The sequence below is a fragment of the Malaya genurostris genome, chromosome 1, assembly GCF_030247185.1.
Source record: "Malaya genurostris strain Urasoe2022 chromosome 1, Malgen_1.1, whole genome shotgun sequence".
In the NCBI taxonomy this organism is placed as follows: Eukaryota; Metazoa; Arthropoda; class Insecta; order Diptera; family Culicidae; genus Malaya; species Malaya genurostris.
Genome location: NC_080570.1, coordinates 72,041,485 through 72,064,344, shown reverse-complemented (window position 1 = coordinate 72,064,344; position 22,860 = coordinate 72,041,485). Strand labels below are relative to the sequence as shown.

The window sequence follows — 22,860 nt, the reverse complement described above, 5'->3', positions numbered from 1 at the left end:
ATTAAGAAATCGTGCGAATTTCATTATTTTTTTTTCAGTGTATGACTTAATTCATAAGAACGTATTTCGTAGAGTGACATGATTTTACAAAAAGGATTCAGCCTTTCAAGCAGGCTACACTTACACATTTCAACACATAAAAATTAATCTCAGAAGACTTAAATTTAAACGATGTTTTTGGGCAAATAGGATTGGAATTAAAAAAACGGATAAGGAATATTCTATTAAAAGAATAAGTAAATTTTTTCGAAATTTAATGAGAACGTTAACATGCTTCTTTAGTTTTATCAATTGCATACAAGAATGCATCATGAAATTTTATTCAATCATTACATCATTGCACCAAAGCTACACTAACGACCGATTCCAATTTTTGAACATTTACTACAAAGCACCTTTTAATAAACCAAAAATAATCGTTTTAGTAAATGTTTTTGCTATGAAAATGGTCAAAAAAGCACTCTATATTTTGTTGTCTCATTCACACAATTTAAAAAGGCCATCCTACACACTTCGTAACTTTATATTGCTTGATTTAGGCTTTCCAAAAAGTATATGTATGTGCCTTTTGGTCTGCGACCCTGCTTCCTATTAGTAGTTAAAGTTAGTGCATATAAAAGTTTAAATGTTAAATAACTTTTTAAGGAAAAGGCCAAACCGTACACAGACTTCAACGAAAATGTGTAACTTTACGTTTTTAGTAATTGTCTCGAACATAGTAGACACTGAAATTAATTGCGAAAGAAGTTATGTACAAAAAATTGATTTTAAGTGGTTTCAAACGAAAATGCTTCATATATCCGAAACTTTTTGCGTTAGACCTATAGCTCCTTCGGCAAAGTTTTTTCTCGTTAGAAGTTCTAATACTTTGTAGAAGACATCGTTTTTCTATCTCTTAAGGAAAAAAAGTTGTTGAAATGAACTTTTATCGTAGTAGGCTTTGCACATTTTTTATTGTGATCAAATTACGAGGTATATTTTTGTGAATGAGTTCTCCAAAGGAACTATGTATATCGGATCAACGGTTTAACGGCTAGAGAATTAATTTCACGTTTTTGTCGATTCAAACCAGTACACTTTTTCTGCACCGATACCACTGGTGTAGCACTCATCAAAGGTTTGGTGTAGCTCTGTGCAATGGAATCGTTTATTGTAGTCAATGGCTACTGTTTATGTTTTCGTCATTTTTTGTTCGTTTATTTATGCCTCCGTGTAACACTGCACCGGTGTAGTGCAAATTAAAAACGAAAACGCCATAAATAACAAAAATGAGTATATTAAGTACATTGAGATATGAGCAGGCGGGGTGATAATAACTAGAGTGCTTATAATTAGAGTGACGATATTTTATCCGTAATATTGGCAACAATTCATAACATTTAATCCGAAATGTTGGCCGTTTCGTTAGCTTTACATTGTATTTGACAGGTCGTTTGGTTGCTTGAAACAAAGCTGTCATTCTAAACAAAGATGTAAGTCGTCACACCGAATTGTTTACAAATTTTTAATTAAACACTCAAGCAAGCCATATGGTGTGCGCCACCTGTTTATACCTCAATTTGGTTAGTTTTATAAAGTAAATATGAAAAAAGGGACTTACCACAAGCCATAAATGGATGGTATCGTCAATGCCATAATGGTGGACAAAATTCCCACCACCAGAATTGACACACGCATCACCCAGATGATTTCCATTTCCGATGCCCGCTGTCGGAAAATAAGTCGGTATACGTTACGGGCAAACATCGATGAGGCGGATAATACTGATGAATCGGCAGATGACATGACCGCCGCTGATACGGCACCCAGTCCAAAGAATGATACAAAGTCCGGTGTCAAATACTGCAACACCATCGGTAGGATCATACTAGTCTCTTGAGCTGTTAATGGCCAGGGACCCTTGTAGTCAGTCTCGTTCCATGCTAGGAAAAATAATTTAAATGATGACTTAATGAGTAATTACCAAATCAATTTATGTTATTAAATACTTACGAGTAGCCTTTGCGATTGCTCCTATCAAAACAGGAGGAATTGCCATGAGGATGCAACCGAATGCTGCTACATAAGATAAGATTTGCGCCCGCCCAGCAGTCTTACTAGACAGTACACGTTGGAAATATACCTATGGTTTCAAAAAAAAATTGGGATATTTTAATATTTCTTGCTCTTTTTTAGCTATTATCCTACCTGCCAAGGAATACCACCGAACACCAGCAGCAATCCATAATCCGCATAATACCAATGGTAACCTTCACCAATCTCACCGATCCAGTCGACATCCATCGACGAAAGGCTCTTGACGTGGTCATTGGTCCAAGCAAACGGGATACACATCCACAAGCCAATAAAAATACAAAACAACTGAATAACATCGGTATACGCAACGGAGTATAATCCTCCAAACAAGGTGTAAAAGACCGCAATACACGCGGACAGAATGACTGATGTTTCCTGCTCCATGTCAATGATGACTGAGAGGGTGGCACCTAGGGCAGCCAAAATTCCAGCAGCCCAAAACACCTCACCGCACAGAGCCGGTAAAAAAAGCAGTCCTCCCATACGCTCTCCAAAACTATCCTGCAGCGGATCCAACATGGTGATGTATCCCTGTTTCCGCATTGGATTGGCAAAGAAGATTCCGCCTATCAGAAATTACGAAATAATAAATTAAGGATTACGCCGGACGGAATAGCAAAAAGTAGATACTTACCAAAAACTAAACTAAGTGCATATCCAAATGGTGCTTGACACCAGACCAAACCAGATGTGTAGATTGCTTCTGCTGTTCCGTTGATATAGCCTCCTCCGACCCAGGTTGCTGAAAAATAAAATAATAGACATTATCATTAAGTTTCATTACCCGGAGCAGGCCATTTAACATAAAACTATACGGACCATTCTACTAATTATCGAGAAAATTTAGTACCCGTGCCACATTGGTTTCGATAAAACTTCAGAATAGATAACCAGAATCCAAATAGGATGTTTGATGTACTTTTAAATGGGCTATTGATATTTAGCATATAAAAATTCAAAACTCTTAGTTCGATTTTTTTCGACTCGAAAATTACGCTCAAAAATTTTGCAACATACATACTCTCATGTAAAACGATATATTCTTTTCGAATTCATTATTTTTATTCGATTCTTCGTCCATTTTTACATAAGAATCGATCTTGGATAATATGGGACTCTTGTTGCATGAACCGCAGTTGGAGCACCAAGGAAGCACGGTTTGATCACTCGCGACACTAATACGCGATGGATGTCAAGAATCACTGAGCGAAATGGATATCAAAAATCATTGAAGTTTTGGAAACCCCTTCATAATAAAAATTGAACTCGAAAAAATGCAACACTTTGTCTTGTGTATAACTTTTCTTACAATGGGTAAAAAATTGATGGATTGGGGTAAAACAAGGATAGAACTAGTTAAGAGTATGATGTTTACATGTGTGAAATTTTGTCAAAATCTGTCAAGCGGTAATCGAGATGGCTTCTAAGTAAAAGTGTTAATACAAAAATATATAAGTGCAATCGTGGAAAATCTGCATTTTTATTAATTTACAACTTTTTCTATCGAAAAGCAGTGGTTTGATTTTGTCAGCGTAATTTTATGGTCGAATAATAGAGTCGATCTGCACATTCTAAAATACACAGTACTACCTTTGGTTCAGAGTATCATATTATAGAGTTTCTATCAGAAACAATGGCTTACCGAAGAAATCTGGCGCCTGGAGCAAAATAAGAGATTTGCCGAGATTTGCTGTTGAACTCCATCTCCGGAAAGATGACTTGGGCGAGGTCCCAAAGATCAGTTTTCCGCCCCCTAAAAACGTTGCGCCCGGGGTGAGTACCCCCCAAGTAGCAAATGTAACTTATTGAAATTTCAAGAGGTTCTACAATTGTTTTAGAATTGATTATTATGTTGGATATGTTCAAAAAGCATTTTAAATATAATAAAATCGGTTGTGCAACTTATAGCTGTTAAGTTTTACGATAATACCGAAAGAAAATCACTATAGAACAATTTTAAGTATATCTAAAACAATTGTGCCGCAAATCACCAACTTGCCCACGTTGCACTAGTAGTTATAGAAGCTCTGCCAAAATTTCCAAATCGTCATGTAAAAACGAAATAGCTAAAACAATTGTTCAACTTATTAAAAAAAATTCCAAATGGCTGTCATAATTGTATCGGACTCAATATATACCGAAATAGCTGTATATCTTCTGTGAAAAAAAAATAGTGAAATTATGCTCTCCGCAAGGCAAAAACTGATAAGCCGAATTGAAAATCTCGCCGTAAAAACTATTTTGCTGCCGAGTCCGCATTGTCTTGACTGCCTCATGAAATTTTAGGTCAGTGTGTGCAGTTTTCTTCATTTTTAGAAAAACAGTTCGAAACTTACAAATAAGTTGTACCAGATTTATCTGCTTGAAATGAACGTAAAACTTGCCGACATGAGAAGATTGTCATAAAAGTTTCAGAAATACAGCATTATATTCGCAAAGGAAACAAAAATCAAATCAGATCATTTGTATTTGGTTTTCATCTCGCGAAAAAATGAACAGATCTGACATCACTTTTCAAAGATATTGAACGAAAAGTTAAGTTCATCATAGTTACTCTCACAGTTATATATTACCGCTTGAGCAACTTGTTTTTGCAACTAAGCACATAGGCTCACCAACGTAATACCTACAGTGCGTATCACAAATGTCGGGTTCACTAAGATGAATGACTAAACTGTATTGTTGTTAAAATCAACTAGTTGAATAAAAATAAAAACAAAAATTTCTCTTTTCAATATTTACATGTTTATATTTCCTTTTATTTAGGTTAAATAAATCATTACGTTGGGTGAACCATTTTCTTTTCAACACACTGTTGCCCTCGATGCCATATTGGAAAATATTGAAGAAAAATTTATTTCAAGATTTTTTAGATTAATTAAAACATCAATATGATTAAAATCGTCTGAAAAGGTGTATGAATGTTTGATAACTTTCTTATACATATTTTAAACACTTTCCCGATCATATTCATTGAAAAGAAAAGATTGTTATTTTCATAGAAATTGATGTGCAATTATCGAAACACGTACATTCAAAGGCGCTTGAAAATTTCAGGCGTACTAAGACATGTTTCACCATAAAAATGCAGTTCGTTGTCGATTTTCTATTTACTAGAACATAAAAGATCAATTCTACAGTATGTAGTATTACCATTTATTTATGTGCAGAATATTTTTAAAGTTCCATGTTTGTGTTACGAGCAGTTGCACTGAAAATCAAATGTGAAACTTATTCATTAGAAATTATGTTTGCTATGTTTTTGTAAACATCAATTCAATTATTGTTTACATCACGTAGTAATTCCCATGAGTTTCACAATTGTTTATTCGCTGATTTAATTGCTGCATTTGTAATGGGATCGATGCATTAGTTTTTGTATCAGTTGCACAATAATTGTGAATAAATGTTTGTGACAACGGAAGAACTTAAAGATATGTTGCACAACACAGAAAAATTGCGCTTTTTCCATAACACAACAGTTACTACAATAGTAATATGAACTAATTTGATAAATTGCACAATCTGTAGAAAAATACAGGACAGCAACTTAACGTGCTACTTGGGGCCCTTCGACCCTCCCTAGACCCACTGATCGGAAATTATTCTCCACAATTTTAATGCTCGTATTAAACTTTACATTGTCTCATAGATAAGCACAAGCTAATAGACATTAAACGCAATACAAAGGATCGATGATTCAACAAATACTACACACACACACACAAAATTTGAATTTTAAAAGGTGACCTTATCCCAATACGATGCAATTCATAAAGACTAGGTCTTAATGACAAACAAAATAACAAACTTGTTGAATGACGGAAAATTTCATTAGTAATTATGTTTTATTATGTTGCAGGAGCATGAATTTAACTGATTTCGACTGTGATTTGCATTTGATTAGCAAATGTGACTATATGAATTTATATACACCATTCACCAGCCAAGCAGTTGGGTGCTTCTGTGGCTTAGTCGTTTAACGGGTGTATTTTTTGATCCAATGATACTCGGTTCTAGTCGTGAAAAGTTGCTATCAAAAGCAACACGGCAACTGGGTTTTATGGTGAAAATCGGAGGGGACTTCAAAGATTGCTTGAAGGCATAATACTGTTCAATGGTTCGACCGATACTTGAGAATGCTAGTTTAGTCTGAAGCCCGTATCAGATTGTTGGATTGAACGCATGCAGAAAAGATTTGTTCGACTGGCTCTAAGAAATCTTCCCTGGCAAAATCCGCTTGACCTTCCACCGTACCCCGATCGCTGTCATCTGATATGTTGATTCATGAGAACGGCGCAGAAAACTTTTACCTCTACTTGATTTCGTTCTAAAGGATCAGGGTTATTTCGCCGAATGCCATTTCGCCGACAGCCATTTCGCTGAAAGCGTCATTTCGCCGAATGCTGAAATCGTCTTAAAATCGTAATAGGAATTGATTTAATAAAATAAAGACAAATGAAAGATGATAGCGTAACGCCCGTTTTGTTGATCTACAATTGTACTTCTTGAATAAAAATTGATTCTTGTACTCTTGAATAAAGATTGATTCATGAACCTCAGAACGGAGTTCCCAAGAAAACTTGTTGACTATTAGCTACCAAGCATCAAAGCAAAGGTCTGGTATTACATTGCTGTAGTGGAATTTGACCTTCTGTTTCGACAGACTTTGCAGCCGATTCAGAGTATACAGCATTGAACCGCCAATCCGGGACATACCAAGCATCAAAGCAATTGCATAGGTGTATCTACCTGTCAAATTTATGTAGTATTATCCGTTTATTAAGTGAAAATGAAAAAATATCTAATGCGGCTATTATTATTATTGTTATTATTGACGAAACGACTTTCACCGAACAGGTCTTTTCGTCAATAATAACAATAATAATAATAATAAAATTGATAGTAAAAATAGTAGTGCATTAACGTTTTCTTTTACCATATCGTAACTTACCAAAAATTAGGTAATTACACAAAATACCTGTTTTTCCTCATTTTCTTGGGACATTCTACACAGAAAAAAATTATGAATTTTACAGGTGATGTAATTCTACAACCGACACAATTCATAACAATTTAACTTGTCAAAAGACTAAATATTCCATTCCCACAGAATTTTACAGGCTCCGAGTGTAATTTGAATTCGGGTACTGTTAGTCGCTATGTGGATTTATATTGCAGCGCCCTTAGCAAATTTTCCTTCGAATTTGCTAGTATTGCAGAAAAAGTAGGAAATTGTGAAGGAAACTCTCATATCAGCGTAACTGCAACCTTCAGGTATAAACTTTGTTATTGAAGCGTGCGCATTTGCGAGCATTAGTCATCGCAACGATGTTTAAGAAACTTTGTTATAAAACCATAGACAGTTCCGGGCATTAGTCAGCGCAGCAATGTTGTGAAAACAAAGCTATTTTTTCTACGGACACTGCCTTTGGCATAGTGACAGTGATCTCGGCTTTCGGTAGAACTTCGGGAGAAAGTCGGATGAACTTTCTACTTGAAATCACAAGCTCGGCTTGTACTAAAATCTTCGGGCTTAACCCGAAAGTAAATGTTAGGAGCTTAAAAACCCATAGTTGGGAAGAGTCGGTTAACCAGTTCAGTTTTGAAGAGTGCGCGGTAAATAGCCGTTAGACTCGGGCGTCGGTCCGTAGACAAATTAATGAGTCTTTATTAAGTAGTCGGTTAGTTGTTCGATTCCAAAGAGTGTTAGTTAGTAGTGTAATACGCGATAACCGATACAGTTCGCCGATTAACTTCTGCTGTAGGTAGATTACGGCAAAAAGCAGAACGAAAGTGTGTAGTTCCGATATGAAATTGATCCAAGAGTGTACTCAGTTAGTTGAGAAGAAATAGAAGTGAAGAAATACAGAAAAAACCTGTTTTAATCCACCTAGTGGTGTAATGATGCCTTTCTCATATCAATCATACTATCATATATAATACTGTGGTATTCTTCAAAATTATTTTTCTTCGATTCTTAAAAGAATAATCGAAATAGATTTGTTTGACCGTCTACTGATAAAAACTATCAATTGGAAAAGATTTGAGGTCGATTTAGAAAACTTTTTACGGTTTTTCGCTCTTTTCAGTGATGGTATAAAATTTTTAACACACTTTACCCTATATTTCCGGATCCGGAAGTCGGATCCGGATAAAATTCAGGAATTACGTATGGGACCACAGGAACTTTAATTTGAACCTAAGTTTGTGAAAATCGGTCGCGCCATCTATGAGAAAAGCTAGAACACATATTTTCATTTTTTTGCACATTTTACCCCATAAAGTTAGTTAAAAAAACGTTACATACACACATACGCACACACACAAACACACACAAACACACACACACACACACAAACACACACAGACATTTTGCGTACTCGACGAACTGAGTCGAATGGTATATGACACTCGGCCCTCCGGGCCTCGGTTCAAACGTCGGTTTTCACAGTGATTCCATAACCAAGAAAGGCAAAAAAAAATTTCTTCGATTCTTAAAATAATAACCGAAATCGGTTTGTTTGACCGTCTACTGATAAAAACCATCAAATTGGAAAAGATTTGAGGTCGATTTAGAAAAAATTTTAAGGTTTTTCCCCATTTTCAGTGATGGTGTACAATTTTTAACACACTTTACCCTATATTTCCGGATCCGGAAGTCGGATCCGCATGAAATTCAGGAATAACGCATCGGACTACAGGACCTTTCATTTGAACCTAAGTTTGTGAAAATCGGTCGCGCCATCTATGAGAAAAGTTAAAACACATATTTTCTTATTTTTGCACATTTTACCCCATAACTCTCGAACCGGAAGTCGGATCCAAATAATATTCAGGAATTTTGTATGGGATCACAAGACCTTTCATTTGAGTCAAAGTTTGTGAAAATCGATTCAGCCATCTCCGAGAAAAGTTAGTGCAAAAAAACGTTACATACACACATACGCACATACACACACATACACACACATACACACCAGACACACACACAGACATTTTGCGTACTCGACGAACTGAGTCGAATGGTATATGACACTCGGCCCTCCGGGCCTCGGTTCAAAAGTCGGTTTTCACAGTGATTGCATAACCTTTCTATATGAGAAAGGCAAAAAGGTTTATTGACACAGAGAGTTACACGTTTCCATTCAAAATAGAAAGAAACATCCCTTTTCGTTATTCTTCTCCCGCCGCCGCTCGGCCGAGGTGTTTGCAATATGCATCAATAATCCATTGACCAGATATGTGCTTCTATGGCACAGTCGATAACTGCCGTGCTTAGCGAGTTGATGTTTCTCGGTTCAAGTCGCGCTGTTTCTATCGATCTTTTGTTTTTTATTTCATTCGATTTCAAGCCATGTGATTTTCAAATCACAGAATTTTACATGTTCTTGAATATAAATTTGAGTGAAATACGACGCTCCATTTATGTGCATGTTATAAGATGAAAAATCACTAGATTTTTTCGAACTGTGTAGGGTCTTTTTAAATACAAATACAAATACAAATTATTTATTTGTCTTCGATTAGAGTAAAAACTATCGCACAGACTTATTATTATCTATCTAGTCTAAAAACATTAACTTAACAATATTTTCGATTTAAATGTGTCTTTGTTCACAGTAAAATCAAACAGATGATAAACTCTATTGAATTGATTACAGCAAACATCCATTGGATTATTTTGTCCATACTGTGTGCGATGAGCTGATCGTCGTATGAAGTCCATTCTTCGCAAAGATCTTCCCGGAACATTGATATGAATCCTTGCCAGAAGTGTGGGGCAGTCGATGTTATTATTAAGCAAATCAAAAACGAAAAGTCGTTGATGAAATATCCGCCGGTTTTGCAGCGTGGGTAAGTTGATGAGAACACAGCGATCTTCGTAACGTGGTAGCTGAAGCCGATTAAGCCAAGGAAGTCTTCGAAGCGCGAATCGGACAAAACATTTCTGCACTCGTTCGATCCGGTCGATGTGAACGTTGTGGTATGGAGCCCAGATTACAACTCCGTATTCTAGAATACTGCGCACTAGAGCAATGTAAACAGCCTTGAGACAATAAACGTCGTTAAAGTCTTTAGTGTTGCGTTTGATAAGTCCCAGGACGGCAAAAGCTTTAGCAATAACCATCGAAAGCTGTTCGGTGAAGCGTAACTTACGGTCGAGAACTACGCCTAAATCTTTTACCGAAGAAACTCTTTTGACTGGATTCGCCATCATTGAGTATTCAAATAAAATTGGAGACTGAACTCGTGAAAATGTTATGGTATTACATTTATTAACATTAACACTCATGCCGTTTCTATTACACCAATCTATGACACATTCAATGTCCATTTGTAGCGCACAACAATCTACAAGGCTTGTGATGATTCGGTAAATTTTTAAATCATCGGCATACATTACTTTAAACGACGACAGTTCATTGCAAAGATCATTCACAAACAGCACAAACAGAAGCAGTCCGAGATGACTCCCTTGTGGAACACCTGATGTAATATCGAAAGGATCAGAATGTACAGTTCCGACTCGAACTGAAGCACTACGATCTGTAAGATACGAAAGAATCCAGTTTGTTATCCAGTCAGGGAATCCATTTCGTCTCAATTTTTCAACAGCGAGTACATGAGGAACATGGTCTTAAATCTTCGATGATAATCTTTTATTTCAACAGGCACGTTTCTCGTCAAGAAAATAAAATAAAATAAAATCAGGTGTTAGTGAGCTTGTTAAATTATATAATGTAAAGATGCGCATTTAGCACTAGATTGCGCAGGAAAGTCACAATATGTACACAATGAAAGAATTGCTTAAAGTTTTATGTTTTTTTGCCTTTTTCATATAGAAAGGATATGCAATCACTTGAAAAACCGACTAGTGAAAATTGTCATATTCGACTCAGTTCATCGAGCTGTCTGTGTGTGTGTATGTGTGTGTGTGTGTGTGTGTGTGTGTGTGTGTGTGTGTGTGTGTATGTGTGTTTGTGTGTGTGCGTGTGTATGTATGTGTGTGTGTATTTGTCAAATAATCTCACTAGGTTTTCTCGGATATGGCTGAACCGATTTTGACAAACTTAGTTTCAAATGGAAGGTCTCGTAGTCCCATACGGAATTCCTGAATTTCATCCGGATCCGACTTCCGGTTCCGGAGTTATAAGGTAAAGTGTGTTCAATATTGTACTCAAAACTACACAAATCGATTAGTACAATTCATTATCAGTAGGCAACTAAACAAACCGATTTCGGCTATCCTGGTTCCCGGTTCCGGAAGTACCGGAAATAGTGGTCATATATACCAAAATGGATCTCACTCACTTTTCTCAGCGATGGTTTGACCGATTTCCACAAACTTAGATTCAATTAAAAGGTCTTCTGGTCTCATACGGAATTCCTGAATTTCATCCGGATCCGACTTCCGGTTCCGGAGTTATAGGGTAAAGTGTGTTCAATATTCTACACCGTCACTTAAACCGGCGAAACAAAAAACGTACATAATGTTATAAACTGGACTCTAAACCGTTATTCCCAATCTTAGGGTCAATTGAAAGGTCTTATGGTCCTACCAAAAATTACTGTATATTTTCGGATGCAACAAACATTTAAATCGTAATTTAGAGTGCGTACTAGTAGAGTTTGTATGTCATGTTAGTTGGTGGCCGTACGAACCAACTTCGATCATACCGGTTCTCGGATTCCGGTGCCGGAAGTGCATATAATGGTGAACCCACTTCGTTGGATGACCTGCGCAATCAAAGCACTGTTTTATTCTGTATGTTATGCACAAACAATCTCTTGGTTTCTTTCAAAAATCGAAGAGAGAAATTTTGAATAGAATACCACAATATTATATGTACATGAGAAAGGCATCATTACACCACTAGGTGGATTAAAAAAGGTTTTTTATTCTTTATTTAACGATATATGCACTAAAGCACACTGCACTAGCTTTTAGTTATTCTGTCAGTTTTTTTTTTCGAAGAGAGAATCCAATAATTTTGCTTTTGAGCAATTTAGGTTTTGGGCTCTCTAGTGTTGAGCACGCATCCAGGGAACAAGAACTACATGTATTTCGTAAAGAAATACAAGGTATGATTCTATGAAATGGTCTTCCAGAAACACACATCTCACATTCTCAGTTAGAAGGTAACATCTGTGTCAAAGCTGTAGAAATTTAGGTACATTCAAACCTTTCCCGATTTAAAAATGTATTTACACTTGATCAAGCAGTTTCGTCGTCATTGCAATTTGTAAACATTAGTACCGATATCGAACCGGATCGGAAAGGTTTGAAAGTTCCTTAACGGTTCATAAGATGTCAATTTACTCCTATGCCTGATAACAATAGTTCTCCTTTTTTAATTAAATTCACCAGTTCAGGATGAATATGATATATTAATATTCATCCCAACTGGATCAAGATAAATCAAATTGGTGACCAATTCCAGGCATAAGAATGCTCGAAACCACCTAATGACCTATTGACAATTTCAAGCAGTATTAGTCCTGTCCACTCCGAGATCGATCCAGATAACATAATAATTTTCATCTTTTTACTTTTATAAGCGAACGATCGATCGATCTCGGTATGGTCCGACTTTGTCAATACGCGAGGTATAAATTGACTCCCACCCCCATCCGCCAAGCGGGGGTACGCGCCATGTAGCTCATCATCCAAGCCTAGGGAAAATAACAAAATAACAAATTCGATCCCATATTAAACTCCGGAATCGACCGCTCTATTAGTTCGGTTCCGCTGAAAGGCATGGCCGACGAACATTAAAACGTATCGGTCGAGGTTCATATCGGAATTTTAGGTGTAATTATTCTCCCGTGCATCAAAGGACAGTATGGTCCGAAACCAAATGTTGTATTTCAACCAGATGGGACTTCGTGTCACGTAGTCTGTTCCAAACGTCACCCGAGTACACTTGACCCTCTATTTACGCGCAGTCAGTGGTACGTAAATAAAAATTTCGCGTAAATTAAATAAAACATCGCATTAAAAAAAGGTTTTTTTTCAATTCCATTCGATTTTAATATAAATTACATTGTAAATTTAACTACGTCCTGTAACGTTATAAATTGTGAGAGTATATGGTAAGATCCAAATTAGGAGTAGCATTGAATTCAACACAACTGCAGTGTAATAAATACCGCAAAACTGGCAACTGACTTCACGTCGTAAATACGCACGCAGCCAAATGCTACCACTTCTGACAGAATTGCTTCTGAACCACCCGTTGAATGAGAAAGAGGAAGGAGAAACCTGAAAACGCACGACTTTTTCTTTCGTGCAGTGTCAGCCACAGAACGTGGTGGGTTAATCTAGTTGGAGTAAAACACCCGGAAAAAAGACTAATCGCGTCAACAGTTATTTTCAAAAACTAAACCTAATACCGTGCACAACAGTGTAACGGAGATTGTGGAGATACGCTTGTCGTTGACATTGAAACGCGATTCTACGAGTACGCCGTAAGTCCATTGTAGGGAGGTTATGTGAATCCGCATGCTAATCGATATCACTTTCAGGCAGTCACGAAACCTATGTAAGCCTGGCGAAAGTGCGGATCTTTACAACTCGGTGAAAAATAAGAGGTGTATTTTGTCCATGCCACGTGAACAAATGCGTAAACCAACAAGGTCACTGAGTCAGCGGTGAATAACCTGGAAAGGAACAGAAATATCCGTTCGGATAAAGTAAGCCTTTATTTTAATACATTAGAGTACGTAGAGCTCATGCTCACGTTCTTCACAGCGATCTTATTATCGGATCCTGGCATTTGCCCAGAGGCGAACGAGACGTAGTCTGCATGTGAACGAGAGCAGAAACGCATTCAAAATATAACCACCCCCGCGAGGGTAAGTGCATCCTAGCGAGGTGTTTCAAATAGAAAACTAAAAAGAGTGGTCTTTCAGGGTTGTTTTTCATATTTCGGATTGGGAAGAAGAAGCAGGTGCGTAAGGCACGTCACACGCATCAAAACTGATCCGCGTCGAGATAAAGCATTAGACACATATTGCACAGGCACGGATGGTGCACGTGGTGGAACGGGTAGCTCACTGTCTGATAGAAGGGGCTGGCTGGAACGTGGAGACAACGAGTGGTGCGAAACTTGAAGGTGCGGTGGCGATATTAAGAAGTCACGGGTCGGGATGGCCAAGACGACCTGCGGGAAGCTGCGATATTGTAGGCGTGAATGTTAGGGGTAAGCTAGTCATAAGTGCGCACTAGTATAGAAACAAGGCCAGTAGACAAGATGAGTGTGGGAGAAGAGAGAGAGAATGTAAGATTTAATATAAGCATGATGTTATTGTAAATTTGCCGTGTTTTTTTGTTGTGGCTTTGATTTGTCCTTGTTAGTCGGTGCTGCTAAGGCAATTTCGATCCGCCTAAAGCATAACTATAACATTGGCGCCCAACAAAAATCCCACGATTTGAAAATTTTGTCGTTTGCATTGGATTTATTATTCAGCAACTGATGAAGCGTTATGATAGTTGGTTAAATTTCCTTACCCGTAAAAAACCAATCAGTTCAACATGGATTATTCACAATTGAATGATGAGGAGCTGACTTACGAGTTAGCATTGCGACACATGGTCAATTTAGGACCTACCACGCGTCGCGTTAGAATGCAGCATCTTAACAATGCCATTCACAGCGACAAAACGCTGGGGATAGTACATGCGAGCTCAGAGCATGTGATGAGTCCTACAAGCAATTTAGAAAAATGTCAGGTTAGAATACAAGAACTTAAAATATCAGTAGATTTGGCAATCAAAAATTCCCAGAAGGAAGATTTGAACCATTTGAGATCGCGGCTAATTCATTACAGAGATAGACTGGCAATTATAAAGCCACCGAATTCTCTATCGGACGCGTGGGAATCCCTTCGAAGGGTAGTGAACGCGCTTTATAGTGATACAACAAGTGCACTCAACATTCAAGGGAATAATGGAGCTATTGCTAAAACAGCGCAACAAGCAACGAACACCACCCTCAATCGGAGGATGAGTTCGGATGCCGTCGGTTATACAAAAGCTTCTGGAGAGAATACCAGTCACGGCACCACGATGGAACAGTTTAGCTCCTCTGTAATACAAGAAAATAGGAGAGAGAGCACGATACAAGATATATCAGGAACGCGGCTCAATCCCTTTATGGACGAACGGGATAACTCGAGTCGTGACGCTTACACTCCTCCAACGCAAAGATCTTTGCAGGAGAACAGCCGAATTAGCTTGAATTCGGAAGCACACGATGAGGACTGGAATGAACAGGTCTTTCAGTATGATGGAGAACATAACAGGAGGCAAAGACAACGATATGGTCAGAGACATGAAGAGAATGAGCAAGCAGAAGAAAGACATGTCCAGCGACAACAGAGCCAGCTAAGAGACGACCTGCTTCATCACCTTCTACACAACGAAAGGAGACAACGCAACGAAGACAGAAGATTACTGAAAGCAGTACATAATTGGCCATTCAAGTTTAGAGGGGAGAAAGATACTACTTCTTTGAACGTTTTCTTGGACCGGGTAGAAACTTTTTCAAGATCGGAAGGCATGAGCGATGACACGTTGCTAGTATCCATAAAACACTTGTTACAAGAAGATGCTTTGGATTGGTACGCACGAGCAGTGGCACAGCAGATTTTAGGCTCTTGGGAAGATTTCAAAAGAGAAATTAGGAAGGAGTTTTTGCCGAGCGGTTATGCGCAAATTTTACGGTTAGAGGCATGTTTTCGGTTTCAAGGTCAAAACGAATCATTCGCAAAATACTTTAGAGACATCTCAGCACTGTTTAGATTCGTCGCACCGCCGATGTCGAATGAGGAAAAATTTTTCATCGTTAAAAAAAACATGAATGCGGACTATGCTGCAATTGTAACCGCTGCTCGACCGCACACACTGCAAGATATGGTGGAAGTTTGCACAAGTTATGACGAAACGAGAATGCTGCTGAGCCGTCAACGACGGATTCCCATTCCGCACAGTTCTCTTCTCGAACCGAATTTCGCAACGCCAGTGGCTCCTCAGAGACCCGGTCCGCCAACCCAACGATTCGGACGAGTGCAGGCCGTAGAGATAACATCTGACTGCTTAGGTGAATATCCACAATGGGACGACTGCCCTTCTCAGAACGAGTTGTTAAGCCGAGAACAAAATGTTAATTGGCAGTCGAAAGTTAATCAGCTCTCGGAACAGGTAAACGCTTTGGAATTGCAAATTGGTAACAGAAATGCAAGAACAAATTCTACAGCATCACATAGATCTAATCCATCTACTCGTTATCAGTCCTTGGCGCTGCAACATTCCCGCCAGATGGATAAGCAATGCCAGTACTCAAGGAGAGTGCCACTAGAAAACTCACAACGTGAGGCACAGCCACAACAAAGTGAAGAAAATATAGACGAACAGGGTCGTCCAATGATGCTGTGCTGGAATTGCGACGAGCAAGGACATCGCTTTATGGATTGCCCCAAACCACAGGCAGTTCTTTTCTGTTATAGGTGCGGAAGAAAAGGGTATTCACTACGTAGTTGCTTCACGTGTCGAACGGACGCGGGAAACGCAGCAGCGGAGAATCGTCAGTAGAGGGAATAGATTCTTCGCAACAATTCGGAAAACCCTCTAGCATTCCTGAATTTAAGCACATTAACTCACTTATCATTAATCTGGACAAAGACAACAGGCCACACGCAGTGATCAGCGTATTGGGTCGTCAAATAACTGCACTACTAGACAGCGGTGCTAACTGTTCCCTCCTGGGGGGAAAACGCATGGAAATGGTCGATGAGCTAAATCTACGCAAAGAAACGGTTAATGGGGCAATCAAGACGGCCGACGGTACACATCACACCATAACTCACTTTACCCGCTTGCCAATTATTTATAATAACAAAAATGAAACGATCCCAGTGCTTTTGATACCCACCTTACCTGACTGTGTCATTCTTGGAATGAATTTTTGGAATACGTTCGGTATAAAAGCTGTGTGTTGTTCGATAGAAGCAGTAACAGAAGAATTGAAGGAAGAAGGAGATGAGCCGCGAAAACAATTAACTCCAGAACAGGATCAAGAACTCCAACGTGTAGTGGCCATGTTTCCAAAAGCAGATGCCCACACCCTAGGTAGAACAACATTATATGTACACCGAATAGACGTCGGCAGCGCGACACCACGCAAGCAAAGATATTACACCATGTCAAAATATGTTCTCGAAGAGGTCAACCGAGAAATTGACCGCATGATTGCGTTGGACGTAATAGAAGAAGCCCGTTTCTCTCCTTGGAACAATCCATTAGTAGCGGTGAAAAAAAAAACAGGAAGATATCGCGTGTGTCTAGATGCACGTCATCTTAACTCGGTGATGGTAAACGAAGGTTATCCAATCCCGCAAATTTCCTCCATTATAAACAACTTGGGAGGTTGCGCGTACATATCGTCAATAGATCTAAAGGACGCCTTCTGGCAGCTACCATTGCATCCTGATTCGCGACCGGTCACGGCGTTCACCATACCTTCAAGAGGACACTTCCAATTTAAAGTGGTCCCGTTTGGTTTGTGCACTGCCAGCCAAGCACTTGCAAGGCTGATGACACATTTGTTCGCAGACTTAGAACCGCATGTGTTTCATTATCTCGACGATATAATCATCTGCTCACGAACGTTCGATGAGCACATACACATGTTAGAGGAAGTGGCGCACAGATTACGTAAGGCCAATTTGACTATCTCAACCGACAAGTCAAAGTTCTGCCGCAAGCAAATCAGATATCTCGGATACATATTGAGCGAGAACGGTTGGACGGTAGACGAAGGAAAGGTAGAAAGCATTGTCAGATTTCCAGTCCCAGCGAACAGGAAAGATGTTCAACGCTTCTTAGGTCTTTGTAACTGGTATAGACGATTCATATCGGAATTCTCGCGATTAGCTGCACCAATTACCGAATTAACAAAAACGAAGACAAAATTTCGCTGGACAGTCCAGGCGGAGGAAGCATTCCTTAAGTTAAAAGCAGCCCTAGTATCAGCGCCAGTATTGGCCATGCCAGATTACAGCCTACCATTCGTCATAGCATGTGATGCGAGTGACGTGGCAATAGGAGCGGTCCTAACACAAGAAATTGACGGAGAGGAGCATCCAATTTGTTACTTTTCACAGAAATTATCATCGTCGGAGCGAAAATATTCAACCACTGAGCGAGAATGCCTGGCGGTCATTCGTGCCATTGAGAAGTTTCGGGGATATATCGAAGGTGTTCGCTTCACAGTGTTTTGCGATCACGCTGCATTGAGTTACTTGCAAACAATGAAAAATCCAACTGCCTTAATGAGTCGCTGGCTGTTACGCCTCAATGCATATGACTTTGAGATAAAGTACCGGAAAGGCAGTTGCAACATAGTACCGGATGCGCTTTCGAGGATTGTGGCAAGCGTAGCACTCTCGAACAAGGAGATCAAGGACCCGTGGTACGCTAGCCTGCGAGAACGAGTTTCAAACAACCAGGATCGTTTCCCCGACTTTCGTGTGGCAGAAAACGAGTTATACAAAAACTGCACCGGAAAGGATGAAATGGGAAATGTTTCACATAAATGGAAAAGAGTTGTACCACGCTCTGAGCGAAACGAAATCATCAAGCAGTTTCATGACTCGCCAACTGCAGCACACCTTGGATATTACAAAACGTGGCAAAAAGTACAATCGCACTTCTATTGGCCCAAAATGCAAAAAGAAGTTGGCAATTGGGTACGCAGCTGTACAATATGTAAAGCGAGTAAAGCGCCAAACGTAACGATGGTACCACAAATGGGAAATATGAAACCTGCCAAATTACCGTGGGAGCTCATCTCAATAGACTTTGTGGGTCCTCTTACTCGTTCGAAACGTGGAAACACTGTCATGTTCGTCGTCGTAGATTGGATTACTAAATATGTCGTTGCTCATCCGATGGCTAATGCAGATTCTGCAAAAATGTCAGAGTTTTTAGAACAGGAGGTCTTCCTGAAGTTTTCGCGACCGCGAATTGTATTATCGGATAACGGAAAACAATTTGAGTCATTGGTATTTAAATCACTGTTGACCAGGCATAATATCTCTCACATGAAAACCGCATTCTATTGTCCCATGGTTAACAACGCCGAACGCGTCAACAGAGTACTCATAACGTGCATACGATCACTGATAGATGACGATCATCGTGACTGGGACGAGCAACTTCCGGCCATCACAGCAGCTATAAACAGTGCAAGACACGAGGCGACTGGGTTAAGCCCACATCAGGCTAACTTTGGAAGAGATCTCATTTTGCATACGGATCTTTATACACAACAAGATCTAAACATTCCGGAGGACCCCAAAGTGGCCCAAAATATGCGATTATCGAAAATCCAACGAATCCACCAATTCATCCTTCGGCGTATTCAAAACAACTACGAAAAGACAAAGCAGCGCTACGATTTACGGAAGCGAACGGTATCGTTCAAATTGGGAGAGCTGGTATGGCGGAGATCCTTTGGACAATCCTCAAAGGCAGACAAAATCAACCAAAAACTAGATCCAAAATTCATTCCGGCAATAGTAAAAGACATTGTCGGGACAAACCTATATCTACTCGAAGATGTTGCCACAGGTAAGAAAGGTCGATACCACACAAAGGATATTAAAGCAGATTGAAGCACTATTTGTATAGCAATGAGCAGCACCAGCTACTATATGCACAATCTTAAACACGCTTGGCGGAATCATAAATCCATATCTGATTTGGTGTCGTATAGCTATTCGTAAGACGGATGTAATACGATCGGGTCGGTAAGAGCTGTTATCGGGGTCACCATGACAAATTAAACTAAAGCAACGCGAATCGGGGCGCGGTAAAACTCCTCCATGGACTCATGGTGATTTGGATGAGTAAATGCTTCCTTCCGGCGCAGCATACCAGAAATATAGACTATAAGCAACTATCTAAATTACTACATAATTTAAAATTTATTTGTAATTTCATTAGATCATCCTATTGGTTTACCAACAGGCAAAGATCTTTCGCAATGTATGGCCATAGTTGTCGGACAGGCTTTAAGGAGTAGAAACTAGAAATGGGTCAGATACATATATCCAAAATAGATTGGTAAAAGGATCAAGAACGTCTACCAGAACAAGCTGGTGTATTTGGAATATAAGGGTTAGTAAGTAAAGCAGCGTATCGATTTGGGCAAGCATATGGCTAGTAGTTAAGTTATGTCACAGCACAGAATTAGGCTCGTAATTATTGATCATCCCCTGTATCTGACCGACTTCTATTTGAAAGAGATCCAGAGAATTTTTCATGAGTCGCTCCTGCGATTCATGAAAAATTCTTCCGAAATGGCAATGTCATGTAACGTTATAAATTGTGAGAGTATATGGTAAGATCCAAATTAGGAGTAGCATTGAATTCAACACAACTGCAGTGTAATAAATACCGCAAAACTGGCAACTGACTTCACGTCGTAAATACGCACGCAGCCAAATGCTACCACTTCTGACAGAATTGCTTCTGAACCACCCGTTGAATGAGAAAGAGGAAGGAGAAACCTGAAAACGCACGACTTTTTCTTTCGTGCAGTGTCAGCCACAGAACGTGGTGGGTTAATCTAGTTGGAGTAAAACACCCGGAAAAAAGACTAATCGCGTCAACAGTTATTTTCAAAAACTAAACCTAATACCGTGCACAACAGTGTAACGGAGATTGTGGAGATACGCTTGTCGTTGACATTGAAACGCGATTCTACGAGTACGCCGTAAGTCCATTGTAGGGAGGTTATGTGAATCCGCATGCTAATCGATATCACTTTCAGGCAGTCACGAAACCTATGTAAGCCTGGCGAAAGTGCGGATCTTTACAACTCGGTGAAAAATAAGAGGTGTATTTTGTCCATGCCACGTGAACAAATGCGTAAACCAACAAGGTCACTGAGTCAGCGGTGAATAACCTGGAAAGGAACAGAAATATCCGTTCGGATAAAGTAAGCCTTTATTTTAATACATTAGAGTACGTAGAGCTCATGCTCACGTTCTTCACAGCGATCTTATTATCGGATCCTGGCATTTGCCCAGAGGCGAACGAGACGTAGTCTGCATGTGAACGAGAGCAGAAACGCATTCAAAATATAACCACCCCCGCGAGGGTAAGTGCATCCTAGCGAGGTGTTTCAAATAGAAAACTAAAAAGAGTGGTCTTTCAGGGTTGTTTTTCATATTTCGGATTGGGAAGAAGAAGCAGGTGCGTAAGGCACGTCACACGCATCAAAACTGATCCGCGTCGAGATAAAGCATTAGACACATATTGCACAGGCACGGATGGTGCACGTGGTGGAACGGGTAGCTCACTGTCTGATAGAAGGGGCTGGCTGGAACGTGGAGACAACGAGTGGTGCGAAACTTGAAGGTGCGGTGGCGATATTAAGAAGTCACGGGTCGGGATGGCCAAGACGACCTGCGGGAAGCTGCGATATTGTAGGCGTGAATGTTAGGGGTAAGCTAGTCATAAGTGCGCACTAGTATAGAAACAAGGCCAGTAGACAAGATGAGTGTGGGAGAAGAGAGAGAGAATGTAAGATTTAATATAAGCATGATGTTATTGTAAATTTGCCGTGTTTTTTTGTTGTGGCTTTGATTTGTCCTTGTTAGTCGGTGCTGCTAAGGCAATTTCGATCCGCCTAAAGCATAACTATAACAGTCCATACGCAAAAGCATCTAGGACAATCTGGGTATATTTAGCGACAATAGACATTCTTAATAGATATTCCAAGTTCCAAGAAGAACTAGAACGACTAATGTCTATTTGTTGTTTGCTGTTCATATTTTTAGAGCTACACAGCAGTTTCAGGTATGTTCTCAGTCATCCAAGAACTTCAGTGAAAACAGGTCTTAAGATCTACACGAGCAATTAGCAGCTTATGAATAAATTTTCAACGCTGTTCATAATCGTGCAGCTACATATTGCTTACATGTCTATTCTGATCTGTTTCAGAAATATTTGCAGTCATACAAGCACAAGCAGTCATGAAACACGAGTATGGAACGTGAAGATTGAGTTTGTTCTTCTGGTAGATCTTAATGCCTGAATGTCAGGTAGTTTTTGAATGGCGTAGATCATTCACTATAAACCTATTAATTTCATATCACGAGTACGGGGCGAGGACAATAAGTTCCTTAATGCACTTTGTCGTGCTGGTAGATCTTGAGGTCTGAATTCCAGATAGTTTTTGGATAAACAAGCTCTTCTTCATAATTCATCACAATGATCCCATGAATTGAATGTGATACCACGAGTATGGACTACAACAAAAATCACTATTGTCATCGGTTACGTTGGTAGACCTTGAGGCCTATATTGGAAGGAGGTTTTGGATGCACAAGAAATTGCACAGACATTATCACCGTATGTCAATTCGCTTAATATAGTACTACGAACACATACCGCATTCAAAAGTTACCAGTCACGCATTTATACACTGATTTCTTTTTTCCAGAGAATTCTGGTATACCTACGACCATAACCAGATTATACGAAGCAAAACAATTCCGTAATGTACATTTCATAATATTCAATTCACTGAAGTGTGTTGGATTGTTTTGTATTCACATAAATAAAAATATCCTTCATTATGCAAAAACATTTTTTTAGACGATCATTGCGTAAATTAAATAAAAAATCGCGTTATTTCAAATAAAACGCGTAAAAAAAGGCGCGAAAATTAAGTTTACGTAAATTGAGGTTTTAGTGTACAGCAAGCGGGG

The 22,860-nt window shown here is 39.2% G+C and overlaps 1 protein-coding gene and 2 long non-coding RNA genes across 3 annotated transcripts in view; 2 read left to right on the top strand and 1 right to left on the bottom strand.

The window, feature by feature from the left end:
* Positions 1-22,860, bottom strand: part of LOC131440433 (high-affinity choline transporter 1) — a 117,951-nt gene that overhangs the window by 43,035 nt on the left and 52,056 nt on the right. The window contains exons 3-6 of the mRNA XM_058611708.1: positions 2,711-2,818; positions 2,188-2,642; positions 1,993-2,122; positions 1,601-1,922 (exon numbers count right to left, since the gene is read on the bottom strand). Of these exons, the coding sequence (XP_058467691.1) occupies positions 1,601-1,922; positions 1,993-2,122; positions 2,188-2,642; positions 2,711-2,818 (1,015 nt within the window). The remainder of the gene's footprint in view (positions 1-1,600; positions 1,923-1,992; positions 2,123-2,187; positions 2,643-2,710; positions 2,819-22,860) is intronic.
* On the top strand, positions 13,293-14,274 carry LOC131440435 (uncharacterized). The gene is made up of 3 exons (XR_009231392.1): positions 13,293-13,548; positions 13,606-13,935; positions 13,993-14,274. It is a non-coding gene; the product is annotated as an uncharacterized LOC131440435 (long non-coding RNA).
* Positions 20,359-21,584, top strand: LOC131440434 (uncharacterized). Its single transcript, XR_009231391.1, has 3 exons — positions 20,359-20,858; positions 20,916-21,245; positions 21,303-21,584. It is a non-coding gene; the product is annotated as an uncharacterized LOC131440434 (long non-coding RNA).